The sequence below is a fragment of the Bubalus kerabau genome, chromosome 9, assembly GCF_029407905.1.
Source record: "Bubalus kerabau isolate K-KA32 ecotype Philippines breed swamp buffalo chromosome 9, PCC_UOA_SB_1v2, whole genome shotgun sequence".
NCBI classification, from domain to species: domain Eukaryota; kingdom Metazoa; phylum Chordata; class Mammalia; order Artiodactyla; family Bovidae; genus Bubalus; species Bubalus kerabau.
Window position 1 is genome coordinate 22,774,436 of NC_073632.1, and position 19,884 is coordinate 22,794,319.

Consider the following 19,884-nt stretch of genomic DNA (forward strand, 5'->3'; position numbering starts at 1 on the left):
CCTATGGCCAAGCCAGAAACCTCCGAGCTACCCTCTGAACTCAATGTCATGAAATCTTCAATTCTGTCTTCTGTATATCTCTGTGGCAACCCTCTCCAGTATTCTTCCTGGAAAATCCCATGGACAGAGGAGTCTGGAAGGCTACAGTCCAAAGGGTCGCAAAGAGTCGGACATGACTAAGCATGCACACATGCACATCCTCATTTTCACTCCCACAGTTCAAGCACACATCTCCAGCCTAGAGAACTGCAACCATCATATCTCTTCCCTCAGCCTCTGCTTCCTCCAACTGATCCTCTAAATTGCTTTATAAACATATCTAAAACAGAAATAATGTCATTTAAAAAACTACTACCCTGTTTATGGCTCCCTTTGCCTCCTCTCTGAGATTAAATGTCAATTCCATACTAAGACACATGCGTCTTCAGCATCTGATCCCGGTGTGCATCTCCTCTTTTGCTCCTGCAGGGTCCCCAGGTTCGACTGCTGCAGCCCAAAGGGACGGCTCACTGTCCCCCACGCGACATCTCCCCACACTGCCAGCCCTGTGCACATGCTGCCCTCTCTCCTTATCTGTGAACACCTCTGCCCCCGGGGAAGACTTCTCCGCTGGTTCCTTTGTACACCACGCCCTCACAGAACCACTAGGTGGGTTCCAATCCTGCCTCTCCCACCAAGCCAAGAACTTCAACAGTCCTCTCTACAGTCAGCACCCAACCTGGTGCCTAAAGTGCAGCTAAAATTGCACAAATGATCTAGTCACACTATTCATCCCAAACTTCTTGTTGACCTCGATTCTATGGAAGCTGATCTACCTAAAGTACGTGGGCCAGCATTTAGGCCTTAGAAATCTTAGACGGTTGTTTAAAGTTCTACTTGCATATGGGCTTTAACCAGTAATCCAAAATGTTATTCCAGAAAAGAGGGCTATCTCGATCTGACCCTTAAAATGGGAATAAGATGTTCTAGCGGAAACTTTGGTCTAAATCACAACAATTACACCTCCGCTAACTTTTATAAAAAAATCCAATCGATGCTGTGTTGTTTTAAAAAAACAGTATTGAACCGTTTGAGAAGGGTGAGCAGTTCTGAATGATATTTAGCTCTTGTAGAGCCAATAACAAAAAGCCTGACCAACAAAGCAGTTTGTAAGTACTTCACTCTTTGAAGCCTGTTCTGGTCTATGCTTGTGCACAGAGAATTAAAGTAAATTGTAGTGAAGATACAGGCAAATAAGCCAGTTTCTATACTTAAATAATAAGCTTCCTGTCTTTTTAAGACTCTAATATCTGCTGTAGAACTTGCTTAGAGATTAGGGATCACAATTTCTAGTCTATTAGCTTAAATTAATATCTAAATAATACATCATCTTCTATAATTTCATCTACCAATTGTTCCCAATAAATGAAGAAAATCACTAGAGGTATTTTGAAAAACAGAATTTATTTTTAAGTTCTGGCCTTTATACTTTGGACATACTTTCCTATAATCCATTCAGCCTTCCAGCTGGTTTTAACTAAATATTTATCAAGCACCTGCTCTCTGCACTGTACTATTAATAAAATACAGTGTTTAGACATATAAATTCACTTCTTTTTTAATTTACAAAAATTTTTTGATAGCATAATCTTTTAATCTTACCTTTCAAGTGAAGTATGACTATGACCATACATAAATGAATATCAAATGTCTCAGGTTCTAAAAATATAACCCAGGAATAGCTTTCATTTTTTTGCACATTGGCCAGTTTCTTCCAGCCTCCATTTTAAAAAATACTTTAAACATTAAAAATCAAATTTTCAACCTTATTATTAGCATAAGCTGAGGTGGCAAGAGGCCATCTTTGCAAGAGGGTTTTGGAGTCCACATGATTTAAGTGAAAAAAAGAAATTATCCCTCACAATTAGCTCAAATGAATAAAAGAGGAGGTTCCTTTTTATTCTCATTTCTTGATGTAGACAGTCTCTTGGGAAACATCCGGTAGTGGGTTCCGCGGAGGAGAGACATGTGCTTTGGTTGCCTTTGGGACACTGGGTTATTCTGTCTTCACTTCCCTGCCTGACCCCCGCTTTGGCCTGAACCAGGATCCGCCCTCTACTCACCACTGACTGGGTTCCTCTGGCTGATGAAGTCGTGACCGGGGTAATGGTGATGGTGCTGGTCACTTTGCTCGCGCCAGGGCGGGGCGAGAGGTGGTTCCTGGGCGAGCGGAGGACGGTGCCGGTGGACACCTCCTTCTCAGCCGTCACGTTGACCGGTCGGACAGTGATCACCGGACTCGCCCCTTCAGCCGAAGTCCCCGGGCCTCGCTTAAACTGAGAGCCTAGGTGAATGTGGATTTTGTTGTCTTCCGTGGTTATGATATTGGCATTGGCGTTGTATTTCCGGACTGGGGTTGGTCCAGGCTGCTTCTCCGGGGTGACCTTGAGGACTGTCCTTCCCACGGGCATTTCCTGGGATTCGGGAGGGACATTGATGTCCGTCGGGGCTGCCGATGTGGACACGGTCATGATCTGGATGGGGGACGTGGGCCGGTCGGCAAACGCCCCCCTCCCGCCCTCTGGGGTCTTCTCCCTGGAAAAGGTGGTGATGGTGACTGGGGACATGGCTCTCTCCGGGCCGAGGGTAGCATCTGCGCCTTTCTGCTTCTGAGACAGGACGTTTGGGGAGGGGATGATGGTGATCCTCGGCTTCTGATTGCCCAGGGTGGGGATGACGGTGGTGCTCGAGAAGAACTCTTCTGCTGTGGGGCTGGTGATCTCCAGAGTGGCGGTGCTGTTCTCGTGGTCCGGGGTCACGCGAATGTGCAGCGGCTGGCCCTGCTTGGGCGAGAGGACCAGCTCTCCCGGGTGCCCTGGGCTGGCACTGGCTCGGGGCCCCTTCTCTGGAGCCACCGGGGGCCCGTTCTCCCTCTTCCTCATCCACGGGATCCAGGACTTCCTCATGGTGAGCTCGTTGGCCGCGGGCGGATACCTGTCTAGAACCGACGAACGTTCCAGAGGCTTCTTCAGTCCTACCTGGCGAAGGTTGCTCATGATGTGGTTTTCTTCCTGAAAGGATTTCCGAATGAACACGGCCGGTGTGTCCTCCTCCGCCGCCTCGCTGCCTAGGGCATCCGTCTGCACGCCCGTGGATGTCACGGGAACGTCCACCATCCTGCGCCCGTTCACGCTGGGTCGCAAGGCGCGGCTGTACCGCTTGGACAGCTCCAGCTCTTTGGTCAGATGGAGGACCTCCTGGCCCATGCTTTTGTTCTTATTTTCTTCTTCCATAAACCTCTGTTGAAGGACAGAGTAATCCACTTGGAGCTGAGAAAGCTGATCTTCTTTGTTCATCAGTTCGTGAATCTTCTCTTTAAGAGCTTGGACCTCAGCTTTTAAATCACGACTTTTGGCTTCTTCCAGCCGAAATCTGTGTCTCAGCTCGGCTTCTTGGCTCACTGCCTCGCCTTTCTCTATGGCTTTGTTCTTGGCGATTTGGTGTTTGATCTCCTCCAGTTGCTGAGAGAGGAAATTGGCCTTATCCTGCTCGGTTCTAAATTTCTGCTCCAGCTGGTCATACTCATCTTCCGTTTTCATCAAGTCCCCTTCCACCACCTCCAGTTGTTGGAGACGGTTCTTCAGTCTCTCAATTTCCAGTGTTAGTTCCTTAATTTTGTTATCTTCGGGGCAGGTGAGCTCAGGTCCTTTTCGAGACCTTCCTCTTGTTATTTCTCTCTCCACTTCCTCTATTCCATCAAGTCTCTTCTTTAATAAGTCCACACTGCAGCTTAATTCAGAGGATTTTTCTTCTTCACTTTTCAGTTTGCCTATTAACTCATCTCTCTCTTTTGTTAAATTGTATACCTTTTCCTCCATTTCAGATTTCAGCTTTAAAAGCTTCTTACTTTCTTCGATGAGTTTTTCCGTGACGTCCATAACCTTTCCTTGCTCCACCTTAAAATTTTTGTTGAGTCCATCCACTTTTTTCTCTTCTTGCTTTATTTTTTCCATCATATTTTTCCTTTCATCCACCAGCATCACGGTAAAGGACTTCAACTTTGTAAGATCGTCTTTGAGGCTTAATTCAGCCTTTTCCAATCGACTTTCAGAACATTCCAGTTCTTTAACCCGACTCTTGACCACCTCCAATTCGTTGAGCAGGTCCTTGGTTAAGTTCTTTTCTTTCTCCAGATTTAAGTGCAGCTGGGTGCACTCGGATTTACTCTTGCTGAATGCTTCTTCCAATTTCTCCAGTTCCGACATTCTCTTCTGTAACTTCTCAACTTCAAGTTTGAGCTCCCGGCTATGGTGTTCTTCCTCCTGCAGTTTCTTCTTCAGTTCCCGGCACTGGGACTCGGTTTTCGTGATCTCTTCGTCTTTACCCTCCATCTCAAGCACGCGCTTCCGTAGATTTTCCACTTCTGCCATGAGGCTGGAGTTGCCGCATTCCCCTTTAGCAATCTTATCTCTTAGTTCCTGAAGCTCTTCTTCTGCCTTCTGAAGGTTTTTGTTGGTCTCTTCCAACTCCTCGATTCTCTGAGTCAGGCCAACCAGCTTGAGTCTGAGTTGTCTGTTGTGAGACTCCTGACTGGCCAACTTAGCATTCATCTCTTCATGCTCCTGGGAAAACCTTGATGCCTTGTTTTCGAAGTCCACTTCCAACTTGAGCAATTTCTGCCTGTCTTCTTTGGACTTGGCAGTGATGGCTTTGAGCTTTTCTTCCTCTTCCCTCAGTTTCTGAGTCAGGTCCTGTACTTTCTGGCTCTGCAGGCCAAGTTGCTCGATATGCATTTGCCTTTCATCCACCAGCATGAGTGCAAAGGACTTGAGTTTCACAAGCTCATCTCTCAGTTTGTTGAGCCGCTTAGCGTTTTCCTTTTCTTTGCGGGCTTGGTAAGCTTTTTCCTGTTCAAGGAGTTTTTTCAACCTAGAAAACAAAATATATTAAAATATCTTATTTTATTACATGATATTTTATGATATGTTTTTATACATATTAGAAGATTGCATGCATACTAAGTCTCTTCAGTCGTGTCCAACTCTTTGTGACCCTATGGACTGTAGCCCACCCGGCTCCTCTGTCCATGGGATTCTCCAGGCAAGAATACTGGAGTATGTCACCATGCCCTCCTCCGGGGGATCTTCCCAACCCAGGGATCCAACCCATGTCTCTTAGGTCTTCTGCATTGGCAGGCAGGTTCTTTACCACTAGCACCACCTGGGAAGCCCATTAAAAGATTAATCAGCAATAAGATTGTCTTAGATATGAACCAAAAATAAAATGTTATTATAATAAATCCCCTGTCAATTACTGAAATATGAAGGTTTAACACATAGCCATAAACAAAACCAACCAGAAGTCAGGATGCTGGCTACCCATAGTAAGGGGGTAGCAACTAGAAGGGTGCCTGGAGAGGGCTTTTCACTAGTTTCTGTTCCATAATCGGTGTGCCTTTTACACAGAATTATTCAGCTTCTGAAATTTCAGTAAGTTGAATCCTGATGAGTACCTTTCTATATATATGTTATACTTCAATAATATAACGATGGAGTAAAATTTAGGTTTTGCAATAATAATGACTATTTATGTAGAATTTTCTGTATTCTAGGCAGTGGTCTTTACTTATTCTCATGGCAAGCCTCTGAGGCAGGTACTCCCACTGTCATCCCAAGGAAGAGTCAGAAAGGAATGGGTCTGGGGTCTCATGCGGTACAGCCCAGGATACTTGCTCTTCACCTCGCATCGTCAGACTTCAAAAGATAAATTTACTTTAACTGAAAGGGAAGACTCAGAAAAGAAGATGCTTTGGGTTTCCTTGTATTGTATGACAGGAGCAGGGCAAGACAAGCTTTCTGATAGAGAGCTGAGCTACATAACTGACTTTAGTTAACACCAGGGCTGGCACAGCATCTTGTCTCTGTTTTCTGATGTAAACATTTCCTTTTAGATTGAGAGCCAGGTAGGGAGGAAACACAAATTCCTATCAATCCAAAAAGACGTGGCAGTCACAGGAATTACTGTTGTATATGCATGAAATGCATTTTCTCTACGGTGGTGGTGGTGATTAGTTGCTAAGTCGTGTCTGACTCTTCGCAACCCCATAGACTGCAGTACTGTAGCCTGCCTGGCTCCTCTGTCCGTGGGGTTTCACAGGCAAGAATACTGGAGTGGGTTGCCATTTCCTTTTCCAGGGTTACGGTGTTAATGTATAGATTTTAATGTTAATGTATAGCTTTAAAAAGTAGAAATATAAGTAGACCAAAGTATATTTACAGTACTTATGGCTGTCAGTTAGCGTACACCAATTTTTAACAGTTCTTTTCAATTATCCATAAAACAAAGTTAATATAATATTTACCATATGTAGTATAAGAATGCGTTTAGTAATTTATGCTTACATGAGAAGCAAGTTATAAACAACCACTAATGTATTTGTTGTAAGTACATTTTTTTCTTTCAGTATATTTTGAACTTTATTTATTATGAAAGATTTATTTCATAATTAGATGAACTTGAATTAGATTAGATTTACTTGGATAACAGCTAATCTGACAGCTGATAACAGCTAACAGTTAATAGTGTCATATTGAACTGTGCAAGAAATGATTGAACATACACAGAGTAACTATAATCAAACCCAGCGTCAGACAGTTACTATAGACATAGCTCAGCTCATGTCATTAAGTTTTTTTCATAGAATTTATTTCTATAAAATATACCGTTGTATCTAAGCATCTATTAACTGAAATGGGTAACTTCCAAACTCATTATGGCTTTATTTATAAAATAAGACAAAAATATTATTTTCAAATCCATGAGTTGAACGAGTATACTGTAACAGCTTCACTAATTGTGGTTCCTACTGTGTAAAAGGGCATTTTATTGATTATCTTATCTTTTTACTTGGCGTCAAAACAACTGAAATGTTACCTTACTGTAGAATAAGAGACTTCAGGGGATATTTTCAAATTCCTTGACCTCACTAGATTGTTAAGACAAATTCCTTTAAAATATCACTATTCTCAAATTTAAGGCTTAAAGTGTTGAAAGTTCTAAAGATAGTTGTTGAAGAATCTTATGCGTCTGCTATTAGAGGCAGAGAGCAGGAATGGCTAAAACATAGACTTTGGGGTCAGACACAACTGTACCTGAATCCTGGCTCAACTGAAACACTTGACCCTATGTTTTCTAGGCTGTAAAGGAAGGTGAAATGGATACTAAAACCTCCCTCACAGGATGTTCTAAAGACTGAGAGATGGTAAAGTGACTGACACAGACTCAACACATGGATATAATAAAACACAAAAACAAATATAAGAACTAGAGGGCACACTATTTCCTCCACATGGGAAGTCTGTTCAATGCTTTTTGTGTTTAATCTGTAAGTATTTTTACATCATTATCTTGACTTTGATAGTAAAACCTGGGGCAGTGATGTTTCAACCAGAGAAAAGCATAGCGTTTTCTGCTCAGTAGATAATTCTGTGAGCCAAGGGCATAACCTTAGATCTTGGCTCCATAAAACCACATTTTTCAGGTCCTCTTACCTGTGACTAGTTCTCTTTTTCTAGGCCCATTAAACTTTCTCTCCTTCCCTCTTCCTTCACATTTTAAGCCATTCTCATCTTTTAAGGGCTTCCCTTGTGGCTCAGCTGATCAAGAATCTGCCTGCGATGCAGGAGACTTGGGTTCAATCCCTGGGTTGGGAGGACCCCCTGGAGAAGGAAAAGGCTACCCACTCCAGTATTCTGGCCTGCAGAATTCCATGGACTATACAGTCCACGGGGTTGCAAGGAGTCGGACACCACTGAGTGACTTTCACTTTTACTTTCATCCTTTAAAGTGGACCTAACAGCGATACACAACCCATTCTCTGCAGGCTCCCAAAGCCCAGTTTCCCAGTTGGTGTAGCTGAGGGTTAGATCCAGGACTTGGTAGACTTGTATGGCTCAGTCAGGACACTCTGCCAACAGTCTTTCTGCACAGAGACCTGCATTCAAGTGTCTGTAGGCAGGGCATTGGGGATGGGAAGAATGAATTGCGAAGACTTTGCAAAAGATAATGTGGACTTTGTGACTGCTCACTCACTGGCAGGAAGAGAGAGAGAGAAAAAATTACTTCAGTCCTTTAGGTCTGAATAATTGCAAATAGTAGTGCCTTTAATAGAAGCAGGAAAAGAGATGAGAAACGGTATTGGCAGAAATTGAGAGTTGAAGCAACACTAACTTGCAAAGTATACCAGACAATAGTTAACAATACTATATTGTATACTTAAGAAAAATTTTAAGACGGTAGATCTTGGGTTTGTATTTCAATAAGGGAAGTGACAGTCCCTTAAACATGGGAATAAATATGATCACCAAAGGAGAAACTATGCACAGAGAGAAAAAGGAAAGGATGGAGGAAAAAACTTTGGGAAATGCCCAGAAATAAAGGGCAAAAGAAGGAGGAGGAGCTATGGGAACACATGTGGAGAGAGGGGGAGAGGGGACTGAGGTGGGGAGATATAATTTTCTTCAAATTATATCTGAAGAAAAAAACATTAAGAAAAAGCCCTGGAAAGTTTTCTAAGATGCCAGATAAAGGGAGAGAGTTGTAAACAAATACAAAGTGGAATGGAGAGAAAGGTGCAAGGAGAGACCCATGGAACAAAACAGGGGCGCCAAAGAAAGAGAGGGCTTGTCTCCACTGACCTGCCCTTTCGGTCAATTTTGGCATTCCATTTTCAGGTGGCTTTTTTTTTTTTTTCCCCCTTCTGCCATATCTACAAATCCTCCTTTTTACATTAAACAAACATTGAGAAGCATTATTATATCATTGTGCACATTTCAAAAACCGTAACTACTATGGCATATTATGTTTCTATTTCAGACAATTTTCTAATAGTTACACTTTCACATTGTACTTTAAACACTTAATTTGCTCTACATTACAGGGCACTCTTTCCACATAATTACATTGTTGAAAGAGAAAATTAAGAGGATTTTGGTGCTTTATGTGCCCACTGGTCTTACTACCTCCCTCTGCTCTCTTTTCTATCCGTCTTGCCTTTCTTCAAACATACCCTGGCTCTGAACATATTAACATTAAAAGGAAACAAACCAGAAGACCAAGACTAAGAAAGTGAATTAGTGCCCTAATTCTCATCAGCAGTTGGAAGCAGAGCATTAAGTATTCTGAAATCAAATTTATTCTTGGCAAGTTCTTAATTTTCTGCAAACATTTTATCTTATTTAGAGGACAAAAGGAAGACAATAATCTAATAGATTCTTCATAATTCTCTTGCCTTTCTTAATAACTATTCTTAAATGTAGTCCTCATTTCTCTTTCATACCCAATAAAACTATTTTTTTTAACTTACAAATTTGTCGTTTATAAACATGTCCAGAAATTCAATAATTTTTGTTAAGATGTTAAAAGTATAGGCTGAAATGTTCTGTTTATGAGGTACACATTTTTCAAGACTCATCAAAACGTATAATTAAAATTGGTGAATTTTGTAATATATAAATTATATCTGAAGAAAAAAACATATTAAGAAAAAGCCCTGGAAAGTTTTCTAAGATATCAGATAAAGGGAGAAAATTGTAAACAAATATAAAAGAGTGGCTTAAAATATGGTAGAAAACATAAAATAGGTTTATTAATCTTAAGGCAGAAAGAGGTGAAAGCAGAATTTGAAAAAATTAAGAGAAGGCAGCTGTGATTTTCAGATGGAGTTTGGACTGATAAGAAAACTTTTTCTGGGAAAATAATGTTTCAGGCACTAGAAAACCTTTAGTTCTAAAATTAGTTCTAAAATTTCAAGAGGCTCTTAAAAGAACTTCCCAATCTCAAATTTTTGCTGATACTTGATTTTTAAAAAAATAAGAGATAAGAAGAAAGGTGTTCTGATAATAAAACATTTTATTTACCAAGCGTCTAATATAATACATCCTTGGCTGTGTTAAGTGTTTTTATTAGTTGATTTCATTTTTATAACAATCCTTTGAGCAAAGGTTACTCATTACTATACTGTTTTATAAACAGGGAAGTTATTTGACTTAATCAAGGGAACAGGACTAAGAAGGTAAGATTGGGATTTTGGACCAGATCTGTTTGACCACAGTGCTTTTAACAATAATGTTATTCCTCAAGTAGGTATTGCTTGGAGAGCTGAAGTTTGCAAGACTCTGTTTAGGTTGCATGCATGCGTGCTAAGTCGCTTCAGTCGTGTCCCACTCTTTGCGACCCAATGGACTGTAGCCCCCAGGCTCCTCTGTCCACGCGGATTCTCCAGGCAAGAATACTGAGTGGGTTGCCATGCCCTCCTTCAGGGATCGAACCCACATTTCTTATGTATCCTGTATTGGCAGGTGGGTTCGTTATCACTAGTGCCACCTGGGAAGCCCGTTTGTTTAGGTTAATTGTGTCTTATTTGATTTAGCGTATCTTTCTGGAACTGTCAAGATCCTCCTTGAACTGTTTCATCATACACCCAGTGTATCAGTTTGTATCCAGAATTTGTCAATGGAAACATGACCCCGGTGATTAATTGAAGGACAGGTCAATGCACAAAGCACTTTAAATACATTCAGGCTCTCTCTGCTGCTGACATCAACCCATTCAGCAGCAGGGACGTCATCACTGGGCATCCATGAGCCTGCGGGGCTGTTTTTCATCATCTTCCTGAGCTCCCAGTCCTCCCCATGTGCCTGTTCCAACCACATCTTCCTCACATCAGTCAACTACAACCAAATTCTCCCAGATGTTTGGGTCCAGATCTAGAGTCATCCTTGAGTCCTAGGCATCCTCATTCAGTTCTTCAACAAATCTTGTCAACTCTACCTTCAAACTACAGATCTACAAAATACAATCTACAGATGAATGGTTCTTACATTTTTAAAAGCTTGTAAAACATAACTAAGAAGAGGCAGATACCGTATGTGGCCTGCTGAGTCTAAAGTAGGAGTCTAGTGGAAACAGCATGGTAAAAGCACACAATTGGGAAATAGTCATAATAGGTGGTTTAATTGAAATGAAGGGTATCTGTGGGAACAGTATGGAGAAAAGAGGTTGGAAAGGAGAGACAAGCCACTCCAAGCCCCCTGTGGGCTAACAGGATGGATCTGAACTTGGGATTCAAAATATGAGGAAGTTCAACAGCTCTGGAGAAGCTAAAAATCAGGATGCTGCAAAAAAAGGAGCTGAGAAATACAATGAAGTCTGAACTAAAGTCATGTCATTGAAAAAAAAGGAGAAACAGGGTCATATAGTGATTCTTAGGAGACAGAGTTTATAGGGTTTGGTGACAGACTGAGGGAGGATGGAGAGGGGGAAATTTGGAGAGACTCTCCACCTTCTGGACAGGGTTATTAGTTTGCTCTCATTGCTTATCACATATAGGCTAGGAGAAGAAAAACAGACTTGGAGGGATAGCTCATGATGCTCCAAAAAAGGCACACTGACTTTGAGGTTGTCGAGAACCTACAAGTGAAATGCTTATTGGGAGCCTGGAGTTCAGGAGATGAATAAAGATACAGACTGGGAGTGTCCAGTGGCAGTGTAATCTAAAGCCATGAGAGAAGGACATCCCTGGAGGTCCAGTGGCTAAGACTCTGAGCTCCCAGTGCAAGGAGTCCGGGGTTCAATCCTTGGTCAGGGAACTAGATCCCACGTGCTGCAACTGAGAGCTTGCTTGCATGCCACAACAGCAACTAAGACCTGGCACAGCCAAATGAATGGATATTAAAAAAAAAAAAAATTTAGTCATGAGAGAGGATGAGATGAATGAGAGGTATGAGACATCAGAGAGAAAGAGGAGCAAGGACAGAAAAAAGACATTAAGATGAGAAAACATCAAGGAATGTAATGAGAGAGGCTCAGTAGGGAGGGCCAGAGAGTTAGGAGGGAATCCAGGAAATAGTGGGTTTGCAGACACCAACAGGGCAGGAAGGGGACATGTCCATAGCACAATACTCTGGAAGGACAGTGAGAGATAGGAAAATGGCCATTGTTTTCATTTAAATTCAAATTTAAAGAAATTTTAAATCCTTCTATTGGATATGTCAGTATGCATATGGACAATTCTTTGCATGAGCAGTTTTCATGGAGTTCAGGGACAAAATACAGAATAAAGCTTAGCTGGGAAAAAAAATAGAGACAAGTACCTGAGACTAATTGTTTGAGATCTTGATTATAAAGGAAGGAGAAACAGGCAACTGGACATAAGACACAGGTAAGGTAGGGCCAATATCTTTAACCTCATGTGTTAGATGTGAGATACTTGCTTGTTCCCACTTTAAAGCCCTTTGTTTATCTTGACAGAAACAGTTTAGTTAATAAATGAATAATGGTAGAATTCATAAAGAGGGAATTATAAAATACCACCATTTTGCAATCCGCAATGAAATAATGGGCATAGGCAAGGCTCATCAATGTTTCCTAAAAGATAGCCAGATACTGTGTACATATGTATAGACCTCCACCCAAGAAATATTCTTACCAAAAAAAATTGAACCTGAATCAGATTGAGCTTCACAGGGGCAAGAAACATACTAAATGACATTATGATGATACAATCAGGAAAATTCAAAATGTAGAGTCTATACAGTTAAAAAACCTAGTTTCTTCAATAAATAAATCCCAAGAAGAAAGAGTGTGGGAGTTGAAACTATGGATTAAAAGAAATTGAATCTGTTTCAATTCTCATCCAAATTTTTAAAAAAATGAGATAATTGGAAAAATTATATTAAGGAATTATTAAATGTTAGGTATGGTAAAGGATCTTGACAATATTTTCAAAAGAATCTTTATATTTTAGAAATACATATTGAAATATTTACAAATGAAATGATTTGTCTGGAATTAACATGAAAAATAATCTAGGGGAGTTAGGATAGGTGAAACCAGATTGGTCATAAATTGATTAATTGTTGAAGTTAAGTACATGGGGGTTCATTATACTATTCTTTCTATTTTTGTAAATTTTTTGAAATTTTCCATAATAAAATTTAACCCCTTATTGTATATAGTCTTTAGCTTTTGTCCACCCAAGTCTCAGCTAGTTTGGAGACTGGTCAGATATTCTCTTTCCTTACAGTACCACATGACTCTCCTATTATTGTGATTGTGGGTGATTTTTTCATTCATTTCTATGTTTATTAAGGTAAGCTTGTTGAAGACTCTGACTTTTTCTTGCTTATTGGGATCCATTTTCACTTACTCAAACTAATGCCAGGAAAAGCAGCTCATATTGTACTGTTCCACAGATATTTGTTAATTTCTTTCCTTTTAGAGTCAAAAAATAAATGGTTTTGGAGGAAAAGGGGGAAATGAAAGATTTTTTTTAAGCCTTCTCCTGCTTTTCCATCTTTGAGATAAACACCGTCCCTGAAACAATTGTCAGTCTCTCCTCCTAAAGACTCAGGGCCGCACTGGACTATGTTCCTTCTCACTTTTTTCCTTGGAAGTAAAGCATGTAAGATTTCACAGATCTTTTTCTCCATCTTTCTTGGCACTCCCACTTTTCAACCATTTCTCCAGACTTGTCAGCATTAGCTCCAAACCAGCAATTCTAATTCTCTCTTTGTCTCTTGTTGTCTCTCCGTTGTCACTTGTCACTATCTTAATCCATCGGACCCCATTTGAAAACTCTGATGTCATCCTAGGTTTGTTTCTCATCCAGACCATGCTAATCTCATCCTAGGTTTGTTTCTCATCCAGACCATGCTAATCTCCCTGCTCACTGTTTCCTTCCCCTCCACTATTTTTGCTCTTCACCTCTCCCTGTGTATATGTCTCTCTATTTTTCAAGAAAAACCACAGGTTAAAACTAGCAAGGGCATGATAGTAATTAGAGATGAATGAACCTTAAGAGTCAAGCTTGCCTACAGTTTGAAGTCTTAAATCACGTGCATTTCCCCCCCAGCTAGAACATATCAGTTCAGTTCAGTTCAGTCACTCAGTTGTGTCCGAGTCCTTGTGACCCCACATACTGCAGCATGCCAGACCTTCCTGTTCATCACCAACTTCCAGAGTTTACTCAAACCCATGTCCATTGAGTCAGTGATGCCATTCAACCATCTCATCCTCTGTCCTCCCCTTCTCCTTCCACCTTCAATCATTCCCAGCATCAGGGTCTTTTCAAATGAATCAGTTCTTCGAATCAGGTGGCCAAAGTATTGGAGTTTCAGCTGCAGGGTCAGTCCTTTCATTGAATATTCAGGACTGATTTCCTTTAGAATGGACTGCTTGGATCTCCTTGCAGTCCAACGGACTCTCAAGAGTCTTTTCCAACACCACAGTTCAAAAGCATCAATTCTTCAGTGCTCAGTTTTCTTCACAGTCCAACTCTCACATCCATACATGACCACTGGAAAAACCATAGCCTTGACGATACGGACCTTTGTTGGCAAAGTAATGTCTCTGCTTTTTAATATGCTGTCTAGGTTGGTCATAACTTTTCTTCCAAGGAGTAAGCGTCTTTTAATTTCATGGTTGCAATTGCCATCTGCAGTAATTTTGGAGCCCAAAATAATAAAGTCTGCCACTCTTTCCACTGTTTCCCCATCTATTTGCCCTGAAGTGATGGGACCGGACACCATGATCTTTGTTTTCTGAATGTTGAGCTTTAGGACAACTTTTTCACTCTCCTCGTTCACTTTCATCAAGAGGCTCTTTAGTTCTTCTTTGCTTTACATAGTACAGAACTAAGTAGCTTGGTGGGCTTCTCAGATGGCGCAGTGGTCAAGAATTCACCAGCCAATACAGGATATGCAAGAGAGGCAGGTTCGATCAGGTTCAGATACGTCAGGAAGATCCTCTGGAGTAGGAAACGGCAACCCACTCTAGTATTCTTGCCAGGATAATCCCATGGACAGAGAAGACTGGTGGGCTACAATCCATGGGCTCACAAAGTCAGACATGAATGAGCGACGGAGCGCACACACACAATCTATCTTTAAAAGCCACAACTGGCAGCAACTGAAAGGCATGAGAAGCTCATGGCTGATAACAAATTCTTCTTTTGAAGATGGTGAGATTTCCTCCTACTAGGTGAGCACACGCTCGGTGCTTGGCAACATTTGGTAGCAACCAGACGCCACTGTAAAATTCGAATTTAGTCTTCATGAAAATCTAGTATAGTAAGATGCTAATTTAAATTTACAAATGCTATATTCAGAAATAAATCACTTACTATATTACTAGTATAATAAATTACTCTCAGTAACAGTAGAAATTAAAGTCTAGGAAATTATTTATTTTTGCCCCAAACCATTGAAACAACTGTTTTTCCCCTGTTAATTTGCTGCCCAACAGAGGCCCATATTTGAGAATCACTGAGAACATGCTCTCTGTTCCTACATTCCAGTACAAAGCTCTCTGACTCACGTAGAAGGTAGCTAGGATTCATTAATTCACTCGATAATTCAAAAAAAATGGGTTATAAAACATCATCATAAAACAATGTATCAGGTGCTTGGAATAAAAAAAAATAAATTGCAATGCTCTGTAAGAAATACCATTTGTGCTCTGAATTCAGGCTCCTCCATGCAACGGTGGTTAAAGCAGTCAGAGGTTAAAGCGTCTGCCTGCAATGTGGGAGACCTGGGTTCGATCCCTGGGTCGGGAAGATCCCCTGGAGAAGGAAATGGCAACCCACTCCAGTATTCTTGCCTGGAGAATCCTATGGATGGAGGAGCCTGGTAGGCTACAGTCCATGGGGTCGCAAAGAGTCGGACACGACTGAGCGACTTCACTTCACTTCTTCACTTCATGCAATGGTGGAGATGCGATTGGAGGAAGTCATTGTTCATGTTCCTGTAACTGTTTTTCCAGTCTCGATCCCCTGCTGTGGGAGCAGCCCATATGGCCCCTTTGGGGGAACTACAGTAGGGTCACCCTCCTCCCTTGGGAACCAGGCCTGGCTTGATATGCCAAATGAGGACCGGATTTTGGCCCCATTGCTTTCTGGTCAGGAGCTGCCACCTGCATAGCCACACACTATCAGCCCAGGTCCTCTTCTGTCTCATCCTTCAGATTTTGGTTCACACCTCCTTCCCAGAGAGGCCTTCTCTAGTTAGCCTTTTGAAAACAGCTTTCCTGGCCACATTCCATCAGGACTCCCTGTTTATTTCTTTTAATGCACTTTCCCTGTCTAAAAGGATCTGGTTCCTTTATTCATGTACCTTAGACACTGTCTTTCCACCGCTGCACAAAACAAAAGCACCGTAAGAGCAGAGTCCAGGGCTGAACACTAGCCCTTCTCCTATAGCACCTAACACACAGTAGGTGCTCAACCAGTATTTGTACAATGAGTGAATAAACAAAGGTTGTTCTGATGAAGAATGGAAAAAACACTGTGCCCTGTAAAGGGCAAAGAGCATGCAAATGCAAGAAAATAGGACATCTGAAATTCAGTTCAGAACAGTAGTCAACCTCAGTACACACAGTAGGAGGTGGGACGATGTCAAGAGATGAGACTCCCGTGGAAGACGGAGGTCAGATCATCAGTTTGGATGTGACTCCTAAGGAGTCAGGCACCATCCTGAGGGTTATACAGACTTCTTGAAGGACTTTAAGAACAGTGATAACAGACAATTTCAAAGAAGAGAGTGAAAAAGTTGGCTTAAAACTCAACATTCAGAAAACAAAGATCATGGCATCTGGTCCCATCACTTCATGGGAAATAGATGGGGAAACAGTGGAAACAGTGTCAGACTTTATTTTGGGGGGCTCCAAAATCACTGCAGATGGTGACTGCAGCCATGAAATTAAAAGACGCTTACTCCTTAGAAGGAAAGTTATGACCAACCTGGATAGCATATTCAAAAGCAGAGACATTACTTTGCCAACAAACGTCCGTCTAGTCAAGGCTATGGTTTTTCCTGTGGTCATGTATGGATGTGAGAGTTGGACTGTGAAGAAAGCTGAGTGCTGAAGAACTGATGCTTTTGAACTGTAGTGTTGGAGAAGACTCTTGAGAGTCCCTTGGACTGCAAGGAGATCCAACCAGTCCATTCTGAAGATCAACCCTGGGATTTCTTTGGAAGGAATGATGCTAAAGCTGAAACTCCAGTACTTTGGCCACCTCATGCGAAGAGTTGACTCATTAGAAAAGACTCTGATGCTGGGAGGGATTGGGGGCAGGAGGAGAAGGGGATAACAGAGGATGAGATGGCTGGATGGCATCGCTGACTCGATGGACCTGAGTCTGAGTGAACTCCGGGAGTTGGTGATGGACAGGGAGGCCTGGCGTGCTGCGATTCATGGGGTCACAAAGAGTTGGACATGACTGAGCGACTGAACTGAACTGTCATTTCTGAGCTAACCCTCTGTTCAGTGTGGTAGTTCTGAGTACGTGCTCTAGAGCCAAACTATCCGGTTTGCGTCTCACTCTGCACCATCCTAACTTAATCAAGTTTCTTAATGTCTTTCTTCTTCAGTTTTCTTCTGTATCAAAGCGGGATAATAGTATCTGAGCACAGGGTCATTGTCAGATCACATAAATTTTTACATGTAAAGAGATAAGTACCTAATAAATGTTAGATACTATTAGCAACAATGCTAAATTGAAACTCACTGCCAATCTGTATTCCCTGTCTCTCCACCTGAACGAATTCTCCAAAGCTATTGGGGGTGGGTGCCTCTACTATGCAGGAAAGATCATCTCATTCTTGAAACCTGAGAATGCTGCTGATTCTTTGTGGACACAGATGAGTAGTTTCTACCCACAGTGTGTTATTGTGTAAGTTGCTCAGTCATGTCCTACTTTGTGCGACCCCATGGACTGTTGCTCACCAGGCTCCTCTGTCCTTGGGATTTTCCAGGTAAGAATATCGTTTATTGTGTTTTCATATTCCTTAATTTGGTCAACGGAGGAGGCAATGGCACCCCACTCCAGTACTCTTGCTTGGAAAATCCCATGGATGGAGGAGCCTGTTAGGCTGCAATCCATGGGGTCACTAAGAGTCAGACACGACTTCACTTTCACTTTCACTTTTCACTTTCATGCATTGGAGAAGGAAATGGCAACCCACTCCAGTGTTCTTGCCTGGAGAATCCCCGGGATGGGGGAGCCTGGTGGGCTGCCGTCTATGGGGTCGCAGAGTCGGACACGACTGAAGTGACTTAGCATAATTTGGTCAAAATACTACTCACACAACTTCAGGTTGATCAGATAACAGTAGGAAGAAGATGTTATTCTTTCCCTTTGATGTTGATGAAGAGTCAGCCTGGTGCCTACATTTACTGAAAGATTTTCAGGAGGAACAGAAAAAGCCATGAAGCAGAGAAATTTGTCTCTAACTGTGTGGCCTTGAGCTCTTTCTTCCAAGTGGCCCCTCACCCTAACCCAAAGACCCATTCCATCCCCAAAGAAGGTGTCACCAAGGTGCATCACTGCTAATTATGGGATGCGGCCTCTAGGTAACGAGGCTTTCCTGATGGCTCAGTAGTAAAGAATCCGCCTGCCAATGCAGGAGATGCAGGAGCCTCAGGTTCAACCCTGGGATGGAGCAGATCCCCTGGAAAAGGAAATGGCAACCCACTCCAGAATTCTTGCCTGGGAAATCCCATGGACAAAGGAGCTTGGCAGGCTACAGTCCACAGTGTTGAAAAGAGTTGGATAAGACTTAGCGACTGAGCACGTATGCATCTAGGTAACACTGTGCATTATCACAAGAAATACTAACCCTCAGACAATAAGCTAAAGAGAGTGATTTACCAGGGAAGCCAGAGAGTGGGGAGGATTTTGAGGTCCCTGAAACCTCAGTATGAGGGGTCCTCCCACAGGCTAGAGAGGCCTCTCCTGTGTTCACTTAGAACATGCAGGGAGGGATGGAGCCGAAGTCAGATTTCCTGAGCCTATTCAAACAAGTTGAAGATAATCCATAAGGGTACACACATACCCCATTTTACCACTTTACTCTGTACATGTATTTATAGATTGCTGGGCAAAAGTCACATTTGAAGCTCATATATTATGGGAACTCACAATATAAAAACATGTCCTGTGGCAAAGCCTTTTATTAAGATACGATTCATCTGTCTCTTGGGTAAGTCTATTTTCATAAATAAGATTTGTTTAATATAGACATGAAATAAGCAGCAAATTAACTTAAGTACATAAATCACTGATAGCAGTGAATTCACATGCATTTATTTACTCAGAAAAATAACCCTCTCCCTTTAGAAAATGCCAATTGAATTTATTGCCATTGTATCCAAAAGTCTTTTTAAAAGTTTTTAAATATAAGCATATGTGATATTTCATTAAATACTTTAAAAATTATTTTAGCATATATTTTTCAAGTAACTTTAAAGCTAATTTTAAAAATAATAAGTCAAAACAAATAAAGTTCCAAAACTCAGACTTAATTTTTGTATTGATCCTATTGTTGATCAAGAAAAAAAGAAATGTGCCGTGCCCTTCTGTTGTGGAAAGGATATTTAGTCTTACAAGCAAACAGAAATTCATCCAGTCACATGGAATTAAGAATACAGGCAGATCAATGCAGTGAACCCAAGATTTTCATCACAGTTGAATTCAAGATTTTCGTCACTTTAAACACAGAGACAAAACATTAACAATCAATGTTACACAAAATTAAATCTACACAAATGAAAACCATACCATCTGCCCTTATGTACAAATTTCTGTACAACAGGTCATATGGATCTGAAATCATGCTATAAGAATTTGATTAGGACCAAATGAAGGCTTTTCTTTTCTTTTCTTTTCTTTTGTGAAAGACACTACCTTCTAGCCCTATTGAATGCTAAATACAAGCTATTTGTTTTTATACACTCTGCTAAATTCAGACAGTGCTTTTTGGCAGTTTGAAAAATTACTAAAGCTGAACTTTTTACACAACTGTTTAACACGGTCCGAATTTTAATGCCATTTACACTTTAAAATAA

General features: G+C 41.4%; 1 protein-coding gene across 3 annotated transcripts in view; it reads right to left on the minus strand.

Moving 5' to 3' along the window:
- FILIP1 (filamin A interacting protein 1) overlaps window positions 1–19,884 on the minus strand; it is a 214,512-nt gene that overhangs the window by 18,365 nt on the left and 176,263 nt on the right. For all 3 annotated transcript variants that reach the window (XM_055534823.1, XM_055534825.1, XM_055534824.1), the window contains exon 5: window positions 2,103–4,908. In XM_055534823.1, the coding sequence (XP_055390798.1) occupies window positions 2,103–4,908 (2,806 nt within the window). The remainder of the gene's footprint in view (window positions 1–2,102; window positions 4,909–19,884) is intronic.